Below are 11,609 nucleotides of genomic sequence, written 5' to 3' on the forward strand. Positions count from 1 at the left end.
TATGTTTACCAAACATATATCAGTAAAAAAACTCTGTAAAATGTATTTTAGTGCACACAAACACAATATAATATACATTTTTGGGTAAAATAATAAAAAACACAAGGTTATATCAAGTAACTAGACACCAAACATATCATTCCTTCAAATTTTGCATGACTGGAAAATTATTTGAACCACTTGCAGACCAGCCGCCGCAGTTTTACTGTGACAGCACGGCGTGGCGGGGGGGAAACAACGTTATGTTACGTCGATTCGCCTTGTGGCCACTAGGGTCACGCACGCGCGCCACCGGAGGCACGTGCACGCACCCGCTGCTTGCCCCCAGAGCCGATGCAAGTGTCCGGCAGGCGAGATGACCGTCGGGCACCCGCGATCGCTCGTGACACAGCGAGCACCGGGATCTGTGCATGTAAACACACAGATCCCGATTCTCTGAGGGGAGAAATGACTGATCAAAGTACAGTACCTGTCGCCGAGAATGTGTTTCCAGCACGACGGCATCGCGCTGATTCTCGGCGACAGGGTGCCGACATCTCGCAACCGCTGGAATAGAAAAAGCACATTCCAGCGAGTGCGTCATAGAAGCGACCGGGATCCGACTCATGAATCATGAGGGGGAACTCCACGCCAAATGTTTAATAATAAAACGGCATGGGAGTCCCCCTACAATCCATACCAGACCCGTATCCAGGGATGGACTGGCCATTGGGACTACAGGGAGTTTCCCGGTGGGCCGATGGCTCAGTGGGCCGGCTTCAGTGACAGCAGACCGCCGCCCCCCTCCGCTCCTCTGTCTCTCCCTTCCCGCAGTGCTCACCTCCTCTCCCCGCAGTGCTCACCTGGGGGGAACAGAGAAGCAGGGGGAGGACCAGAGGAGCATGGGGGAGGGGACAGACAGCTGACTCAACAGCTATGGCCTGGGAGTTTATCCCTTCTGCCTTATCTTGTCCCATAAGGGGGGGGCACCGAACTGATTATTTTCCCCGGGTGAAATAATGTCTAGCTTCCCCACTGGCACTGCCTATAAGAGTACCAGTACCAGCCGTTCTACTCTAATAAAGTAGAACGGCTAGTGGCTAGTGAAGGGGGAGAGGGGGCTTGGATGGCCGGGGGGGTGCGGGAGTTGTCCGGCCGCCATGGGAGAGACCTGTCAAAATGGGCCAGTCTGGATGAAGTCCAGGGCCAAATTTATGTCCCAGTCCAGCCCTGGCCGTATCCAAAGCATGCCCTCAACATGGGGGGGTTAGGTACTCTGGGGCAGGGAGGTCCTGTCCTTATCAACATGGGGACAGGGTGCTCAGGGGTGAGGGGGCCTCAGGGCGCCCCCCTGTCCCAGAGCACCTAACCCCCCCATTATGAGGGCATGCAGCCTGGTACGGCTCAAGAGGGGGGGCGCTTGCTCGTCCCCACTCCTTTCCTGACCGGCCGGGCAGCGTGCTTTGGATACGGGCCTGGTATGGATTGTAGGGGGTTCTCCTTACAACCCATACCAGACCTAAGGGCCTGGTATGCCCCTGGGGGGGAACCCATGCCAGTTTTTTATTTAAAATTTGGCGTGGAGTTCCCCCTCATGATTCATACCAAACGCTGTGGCTAGAATTGGCGGGAATCCAAGTCGGATCCCCGTCGCCCAGGTTCGCACAGGAGCGGTGAGGAAACTGCATACTATTTGGACAGGAATCCCACCGCATTCCTGTTCAGTTGGCATGCCATTCTTTGCACTGCGATTTGCACCAATTCATTTTGGGCAACGTATCGGTTTCGGGTATGGAGAGGATTCGCACGAGTACGAGTATGAAGATACTTGGTATCGTCGCATCCCTCGTTATAAATTTAGAGCCAACAATGAATGATGAGAATTATCGCTCTCACTGTGAAGATTGCAGCAATACTCAACATGTGTGGCACCTCAATGGTTGTTTACATACACGTGCATGCGTGTGCAGGGTGACTGGTATGCTTAAAAAAAATAAAATTCTGTTATTTTAAATAAAAGTATTTGAATTTACATTTAATTTGATATTTTTTAAATGTGTTAGCTTTTCAATGAAATGTATTGCTAGGACAAGGAGGTGAACGCCCCCCCATGTGTGATAGCATTGGCAGGTTCTCTTATTGAGAGTCTATTAGACCCCTTCACTCCAGATGATCGACTACAGGACTGCGCAGTGATCGGCCCTCATTTGCTGGGATCAGTTTTGCCGAACAGTCGGAAGCCAGCTGCAAAAAAAAAAAAACATACAACGCTGCTGCCGCTGTGAGTTTGTTTTAACCCTTTGGAGCACACAAGGTTTCAAAAACGTCTTCTGGATGACATTTCTTTAAATGCAGAAACCAGCTCTAGTGACAGCAGCCATGTTTTCTGTGTTTAGGTTTAAGGCATGTACTTTAACCCCTTCAACCCCTGGAAGATTTGGCTGCTCAATGACCAGCGTATTTTTTGTGATCCATGGCGCTGCGTCGCTTTAACTGACAATTGCGTGGTCATGCGACGTTGCAATCAAAATGTACATACTGATGAGTTGGCACTGATGAGGAGGCACTGATATGTAGAATTGATGGGTACTGATAGGCGGCACTGATAGGCGGCACTGATATGCAGCACTGATGGGCACTGATAGGCGGCACTGAAGGGCACTGATGTTGCGGCACTGATGAATTGGCACTGATGAGGAGGCACTGATATGTAGAATTGATGGGAGAGGGGAGCTGCGGTGGCTCAACGCGATTGGCACTGCGCTGACAAGCCATTCACCTCTGCAGCTAGGGATTCGGATCCCGGTCTCGGCTGCATGTGAATTGAGTTTGGTGGTCTCAGCCCGGCTCCCGGTGGGTGTGCTATGCGAGGTAAGCCTGCGCTTTGTACGCCCACCCCCCTCCCACAAAAACCACCACACTTACACGCACTCGAAATTGGGTTAACATGCACGCACTTTGACCACGCGGTCTCTAAAAAGAGAGGCGAAGGACTAACGGGGCTGGTTGAGCGGGCTAGATCCTCTCACTCCCTTATAGGGAGTCCCTCTGCCCCGTTGGGCTTCAAAGCAGAGCAGGTAGGGCGGGCTGTGTGGGAGGACCCCCTCACACACCCGCCATTGCCACCCGGGGCATGGAGAAAGGTGGCAGATTGCCTCTGGGGGAGGCCTGCCTACTCCCAACTCCTGCAGTCTGGCTCCTCTCTCGAGTACACGCACAAAATACACTTAAAAAAAAAATAGAATTGATGGGCACTGATATGCAGCACTGATGGGCACTGATAGGCGACACTGAGGTTCTGACAGACAGCACTGATTGGCACTGGCAGGTGGCACTGATGGGCAGCACTGATGATGAGGTACTGATGAGGTTTTGACAGGTGTTACTGTTGGGCACTGATTGTCAATGTGATGGGCACTGACTGGCACTATGGTGGGCACCAATTGGCACTGATTGGCTCTTTATTGGGCACTAATAGGCGTTCCTGAGGGGGTACTGACTGGGTACCTTTTTGGCACATCTGATAGGGCTGTGCTGATAATCAATGTGCTGATTATCAGCACAGACTCCCCCCCCCCCTCCCTCTGACAGGGAGAGATGCCGATCGGCTGTCTCTGTCAGCGCAAACCGAGGAATGCCGCTCACCGGCACTTCCTGGTTCACGCGATGATCAGCTGTGATTGGTCACAGCTGACAGAGGCTTCTTATCACGATCGGAGATGTGGCGTGTCAGAGTGACACACCGCACTCGCGATCGCCATGCTGCGTGCCCTTCGCGGGCGAGCGCCGGCATGTTATCCTGCTGGACGTCATACGACGCAAAATTAGAAAGGAAATTCCAATACCTAGAATTTAATAGTTATTATTAGTTAGTTATCCTTTTGAATTTTCCTTCCTTATTTCAGATTTAAAAATTTTCGAATTTATGAATTTTCGAAAATTTATGAATTGCAATCATAACGAATCACCCGAAAACGAACACATTTTTCAGCAGTGCTCTTGTCTTAGTACGACTTTAGAGCGTGACTTTAACCACTTAAGCCCCCGACCATTTTGCTGGTCAAAGACCAGGCCGCTTCTTGCGATTCGGCACTGCGTCGCTTTAACTGACAATTACGCGGTCGTGTGACGTGGCTCCCAAACAAAATTTACATAATTTTTTCCCCACACAAATAGAACTTTCTTTTGGTGGTATTTGATCACCTCTGCGGTTTTTATTTTTTGCGCTATAAACAGAAATAAAGCGACAATTTTTATAATTATAATTTTTTGCTATAATAAATATCCCCCAAAAAATATATAAAAAAATAGTTTTCCTCAGTTTAGTCCGATACGTATTCTTCTACAAAAATCGCAATAAGCATTTATTGATCGGTTTGCGCAAAAGTTATAGGGCCAGATTCACAGAGGAGATACGACGGCGTATCTCCTGATACTCCGTTGTATCTCTTGTTCAATCTATGCGACTGATTCATAGAATCAGTTACGCATAGATAGCCCTAAGATCCGACAGGTGTAATTGACTTACACCGTCGGATCTTAGGATGCAATACCGCGGCCGCCGCTGGGGGGAGTTTGCGTCGTATTCCAGCGTCGGGTATGCAAATTAGCAGTTACGGCGATCCACAACGGTTTTTCCCGTCGTTACGTCTGCGCAAGTCTTTTTTTCCCGTCGCAAAGTTAGGTGTGCTTTAACATGGTGTAAAATTACTCCACCATGTTAAAGTATGTCCGTCGTTCCCGCGTCGCTTTTTATTTATTTATTTTTTCGGCGTAAGTACGTTACGCACGTCGCGATTCACAAACACGTCGGGCCGCCGTAAGTTCGCGCAAAGCACGTCTGGAAAATTGCGAACGGAGCATGCGCAGAACGTCCGGCGCGGGAGCGCGCCTAATTTAAATGGAACCCGCCCCATTTGAATTGGGCGGGATTGTGCCGGACGTGTTTACGATACACCGCCGCAAGTTTACAGGTAAGTGCTTTGTGGATCGGGCACTTAGACTGAAAACTTGCGGCGGTGTAACGTAAACGGCTTACGTTACACGGCCGCAATTGTACCTGAATCTGGCCCATAGTGTCTACAAAATAGGGGATAGTTTTATGGCATTTTTATTAATAATATTTTTTTTTACTGGTAATGGCGGCGATCAGCGATTTTTATCATGACTGCAACATTATGGGGGACACTTTTGACACCATTTTGGGACCATTGTCATTTATACAGCAATCAGTGCTATAAAAATGCACTAATTACTGTAAAAATTACACTGGCAGGGAAGGGGTTAACCACTAGGGGGCGCTGAAGGGGTTAAGTGTGTCCTAGAGAGTCAGGATGGCCACTAACACAGATTGTACAATCTCCTTAAAATCATCTATATATTACTCAATCTAATTGCACAATCTCCTTAAAGCTTGAGTAATATATAGATAATTTTAAGGAGATTGTACAATCAGATTGCATAGTGTATGGTCAGCCTATAATAGATTGGATGGTGTATGACCAGCGTAACGCCCTGTACACGCGATCTGAAAATCAGACGACTATTTTTCTTTGCATGCTAGTCTCATATCGAACCCGACGAGTTTACTAAAGTACCGAAAATTCTCTTACGACAGATTAAAAAAATCGGAAGTGATGTTGTGTGTTGTGATGTATTTTCGGACGACAACTGTACGGATTAAACGAAAATCGTACGATCCAGTATTGTACGAGATTTTTTCCCGGCGTTTGTCCGATCGGATAATATCGGATGCACGCTCTGTACTAACGATCGGATTATCGTACGATCGCATCGAAAACTGTATTCTTCATCGGATTTTCGCATTGTGTGTGGGGCCATGAGGGTGATCACACAACATGGGTGATCAGTGTGGATTCCCCCTCCCCCCCAGCCCATACAATACAATGACAATTCACACAGCCAGCGATCGATCGGGGACAGATCTGTCTGCTTCCAGCCTTGATCTTCGCAGGTCACCTCCGGCTGTCATTGCTGAGTGACTGCAGCAGACTCTTTGCACCCCCGTCATTACAGTCGCAGGAATCCCCAGACTCTCGCCGCTGGAGAGCTATCTGCCTGTGTACATGAACCCTAAAGAAGATTGTACGGAGATTGTACAATTGGATTGTATAGTGTATGGCCAGCTTTTCGATAAATAAAACAAGTAGGCACAATGCCACATAGAGAACAGATGCACAGGTATGTGGTAGTAAAAACTGAACATTACTTTGTATTGGCACTTTATATAATTATGTTTACATTGTTACTTTGTATCATGACTTCTATATCATTACTTTGTATCGATGCTTTCAAAATTCATACTTTTATATTGTTACTTTCTTTTATAACTTTTAAATCTTTACTTTGTATAGTTACTTTTACATTGTTACTTTGTATTGTTGCTTTTAAAATGATTAACTTTATATTATTGCTTTGTATAATTTTTTTATATTGTATAATTTTATATCCTTATTTTGTATTGTTACTTTTACGTTGTGACTTTGTATTGTTGCTTTTAAAATTATTTGTTTTATATCATTGCTTTGCTTTTTATATCATTTGTATCATTTGTATCATTTATATCATTTTATATCATTTTATATCATTGCTTTGCTTTTTATATCGTTTTCTTTTATATTGTTACTTTATATCATTCATTTTATATCCTTGTTTTGTATCTTTACTTTTACATTGTTACCTTTAAATCCTTTACTTTGTATCGTTACTTTTATAACATTACATTGTCATTACTTTTATATCCTTATATCCTGTGTTATTGTTGCTTTTATATCGTTACTTTGTATCATTACTTTGATATCATTACTTTGTATTGTTGCTTTTTAAAATATTGCTTTTATATCATTGCTTTGTATCATTTTTTTATATCCTTATTTTGTATCGTTACTTTTATGAAATCCTTACTTTGTATTGTTACTTTTGTAACATTACTTTGTCATTACTTTTATATCCTTACTTTGTATCGTTACTTTTACATCGTTACTTTTAAAATGATTGCTTTTATATCATTGCTTTGTATCATTTTTTATGTTGTTATTAATTATGTATCAGTAATTTGATATCATTACTTTGTTGCGTTACTTTTACATTGTTACCTTTAAATCCTTACTTTGTATTGTTACTTTTATAACATTACATTCTCATTACTTTTATATCCTTACTTTGTATTGTTGCTTTAAACATTGTTATTTTTATATCATTACTCTGTATTGTTAATTTTTTTACCCCTATTCACATATGTCTGTGGGTTTGTCCCTTATAGATAGACATACGTGTGTCCCCCTATAAACAGATATCTGTGGGTGTCCCCTGTAGATAGACATCTGTGGGTCCCCTATAAACAGATGTCTATGTGGGTCCCCTATAGACTTCCATCTGTGTGTCCCCTATAAACAGATGTCTATGTGGGTCCCCTATAGATAGACACGTGTGTGTGTGTGTTTCCCTTATAGAAAGACATCTGTGTGTCCCCTAAAAACAGATATCTGTGTCTATGTTTGTGTCCCCTTTATATTGTTACTTTTATAACATTACTTTGTCATTACTTTTATATCATTACTTTGTATTGTTGCTTTTTAAAATTCTGTTTTTTATATCATTGCTTTGTATCATTTTTTATATCCTTATTTTGTATCGTTATTTTTACATTGTTACCTTTGAAATCCTTTACTTTGTATTGTTACTTTTAAAACATTACTTTGTCATTTCTTTTGTATATACATACGTGTGCCCTCTATAAACAGATATCTGTGTGTGTCCCCTATATACAGATATCTGTGTGTGTCCCCTATATACAGATATATGTGTGTGTGTGTGTCCCATATACAGATATCTGTGTGTGTGTCCCCTATATACAGATATCTGTGTGTGTCCCCTATATACAGATATCTTTGTGTGTCCCCCTATATACAGATATCTGTGTGTGTCCCCTATATACAGATATCTGTGTGTGTGTGTGTGTGTGTCCCCTATATACAGATATCTGTGTGTGTGTCCCCTATAAACGGACATCTGTGTGTGTCCCCCTATATACAGATATCTGTGTGTGTCCCCTTATATACAGATATCTGTGTGTGTCCCTATATACAGATATCTGTGTGTCCCCTATATACAGATATCTGTGTGTGTGTGTCCCCTATATACAGATATGTGTGTGTCCCCTATATACAGATATCTGTGTGTGTCCCTATATACAGATATCTGTGTGTGTGTCCCCTATAAACGGACATCTGTGTGTGTCCCCCTATATACAGATATCTGTGTGTGTCCCCTTATATACAGATATCTGTGTGTGTCCCTATATACAGATATCTGTGTGTCCCCTATATACAGATATCTGTGTGTGTGTGTCCCCTATATACAGATATGTGTGTGTCCCCTATATACAGATATCTGTGTGTGTCCCTATATACAGATATCTGTGTGTGTGTCCCCTATAAACGGACATCTGTGTGTGTCCCCTATATACAGATATCTGTGTGTGTGTGTGTCCCCTATATACAGATATGTGTGTGTCCCCTATATACAGATATCTGTGTGTGTGTCCCCTATAAACGGACATCTGTGTGTGTCCCCCTATATACAGATATCTGTGTGTCCCCTTATATACAGATATCTGTGTGTGTGTGTCCCTATATACAGATATCTGTGTGTGTCCCCTATATACAGATATCTGTGTATATGTTTGTGTCCCCTTTGTATTGTTACTTTTATATCCTTATTTTGTATTGTTACTTTTTACATTGTTACTTTGTATTGTTGCTTTTAAAATATTTATTTTTATATCATTGCTTTGTATCATTTTTTATGTTGTATCATTCATTTTATATCCTTATTTTGTATCGTTACCTTTAAATCCTTTACTTTGTATTGTTACTTTTATAACATTACTTTGTCATTACTTTTATATCATTACTTTGTATCGTTACATTTACATTGTTACTTTGCATTGTTACTTTTATAACATTACTTTGTCATTACTTTTATATCCTTACTTTGTATTGTTGCTTTAAACATTATTATTTTTTTTATCATTACTCTGTATTGTTAATTTGTGTCCCCTATACCCAGATGTCTCTGTGTTTGTCCCCTGTAGACATCCATCTGTGTGTCCTCTATAGATAGACATTTGTGTGTATGTTTCCCTTATAGAAAGACATACGTGTGCCCTCTATATACAGATATCTGTGTGTGTCCTCTATATACAGATATCTGTGTTTATGTTTGTGTCCCCTTTGTATTGTTACTTTTATAACATTACATTGTCATTACTTTTATATCATTACTTTGTAGCATTACTTTTATATCCTTATTTTGTATTGTTACTTTTATATCATTACTTTGTAGCATTACTTTTATATCCTTATTTTGTATTGTTACTTTTACATTGTTACTTTGTATTGTTGCTTTTTAAAATATTGCTTTTTATATCATTGCTTTGTATCATTTTTTATATTGTATCATTAATTTTATATCCTTATTTTGTATCGTTACTTTTACATTGTTACCTTTAAATCCTTTACTTTGTATTGTTACTTTTATAACATTACATTCTCATTACTTTTATATCATTACTTTGTATCGTTACATTTACATTGTTACTTTGTATTGTTACTTTTATAACATTACTTTGTCATTACTTTTATATCCTTACTTTGTATTATTGCATTTGTTATATCATTACTCTGTATTGTACATTTTCTATTGCTACTTTATATCAGTCCCATCACAGCAATGATCATCTCTGCACATACACAAAGCTCTCACACAACCCAATGACAATCTGCTGTATAATGTGTAATGGAATGTATGGAAAGGGTCAGGACTGTACCTGCTTGTGCTGGACTTCCAGGTTGGTGATGGGTTTTGGTAATGGAGGCGTCTTCTTGTCCGGAAGGCCGTTCTCTATGGTCCCATTGGTGGTCATTGTAGAGCGCAGTGGTCAGGTGGAGAGGAGGAAAGATCTGGATGTGTTCTGCACAGGATTTCCCTGGAATTCCTCTCTGGGCAGACAGGGGAGCTCCTCTCCCTTTAATAACTCAACTTCATTGTGTCATTGGAGGAAGAAACTTCTGATGATTGGCTGAGAGAGACATCCCTGCCCCACCCTCTTTTCTCTTTACAATGTAACAATGTGATTGTACAGATGTGCTCATCACACTGATGTCATTTACTGGATTGTTCATTCATGAGATGATCCCAAATCTGTGTTATCTGTGTGTGTCCCTGAAACAGACATCTGTGGGTGTCTTCTATAGATAGACATCTGTGTGTGTGTGTGTGTGTCCCTGAAACAGACAACTGTGGGTGTCTTCTATAGATAGACATCTGTGTGTGTGTGTGTGTGTGTGTGTCCCTGAAACAGACATCTGTGGGTGTCTTCTATAGATAGACATCTGTGTGTGTGTGTGTGTGTCCCTGAAACAGACATCTGTGGGTGTCTTCTATAGATAGACATCTGTGTGTGTGTGTGTGTGTGTCCCTATAGATAGACATCTATGTGTGTGTCCCCTATAGATAGACATCCGTGTGTGTGTGTGTGTCCCCTATAGATAGACATCTGTGTGTCCCTATAGATAGACATCTGTGTGTGTGTGTCCCCTATAGATAGAAATATGTGTGTGTGTGTCCTATAGATAGACATCTGTGTGTGTCCCCTATAGATAGACATATGGGTGTGCCCTATAGATAGACATCTGTGTGTGTCCCCTATAAACAGATGTATGTGTGTCCCCTATAGATAGACATCTGTGTCCCCTATAGATATACATATGTGTGTGTGTCCCCTATAGATATACATCTGTGTGTGTCCCCTATAGATATACATCTGTGTGTGTCCCCTATAAACAGATGTATGTGTGTCCCCTATAGATAGACATCTGTGTCCCCTATAGATAGACATCTGTGTCCCCTATAGATAGACATCTCTGTGTGTGTCCCCCTATAGATAGACATCTGTGTGTCCTCTATAGATAGACATCTGTGTGTCCTCTATAGATAGACATATGTGTGTGTGTCCCCTATAGATAGACATCTGTATGTCCTCTATAGATAGAGATCTGTGTGTGTGTGTGTGTGTGTGTGTGTGTCCTATAGATAGACATCTGTGTGTGTCCCCTATAGATCGACATCTGTGTGTCTCCTATAGATAGACATCTATGTGTGCCCCCTGGAGAGTGGTCTATACTTGGTGTAGGGGAGTCTCTTCTGAGGGAGGGGGGTCTGTACTAATAGGGGTGGGTAGTTTGTTCTGGGGGGTGGTCTGAACTGGGGGGGTTATATTGATGGAAGGGGGTGGTTTTATCCTGAGGGGGGTCTGTACTAATGGAGGGGGGATGATTGGTTTTGGGGGGTGGTTTGTCCTGAGAGGGGTCTTTACTAATGGAGGGGGTGGTTTGTTCTGAGGGGGGGGGTCTGTACCATTGGAGGAGGGGCTGATTTGTCCTGGGCAGTTTATACTTAGTGGGGGGTCTTCACTGACAGAGAGTGGTCTATACTTGGTGGAGGGGGGTCTGTACTAATGGATGGGGTGGTTTGTTCTGGGGGCTGGTCTGAACTGAGGGGGTTCTATACTGATGGAACGGGGGTAGTTTTATCCTGAGGGGGACCTG

General features: G+C 42.6%; 1 protein-coding gene across 1 annotated transcript in view; it reads right to left on the reverse strand.

Moving 5' to 3' along the window:
* ALDH1A3 (aldehyde dehydrogenase 1 family member A3) overlaps positions 1-10,020 on the reverse strand; it is a 69,854-nt gene extending 59,834 nt beyond the window's left edge. The window contains exon 1 of the mRNA XM_040342320.1: positions 9,830-10,020. Coding sequence (XP_040198254.1) covers positions 9,830-9,925 — 96 coding nt within the window. The 5' untranslated portion in view covers positions 9,926-10,020. The remainder of the gene's footprint in view (positions 1-9,829) is intronic.
* Positions 10,021-11,609: the final 1,589 nt, after the last annotated feature.

This window comes from Rana temporaria, chromosome 3 (genome assembly GCF_905171775.1).
Source record: "Rana temporaria chromosome 3, aRanTem1.1, whole genome shotgun sequence".
Lineage (NCBI taxonomy): Eukaryota > Metazoa > Chordata > Amphibia > Anura > Ranidae > Rana > Rana temporaria.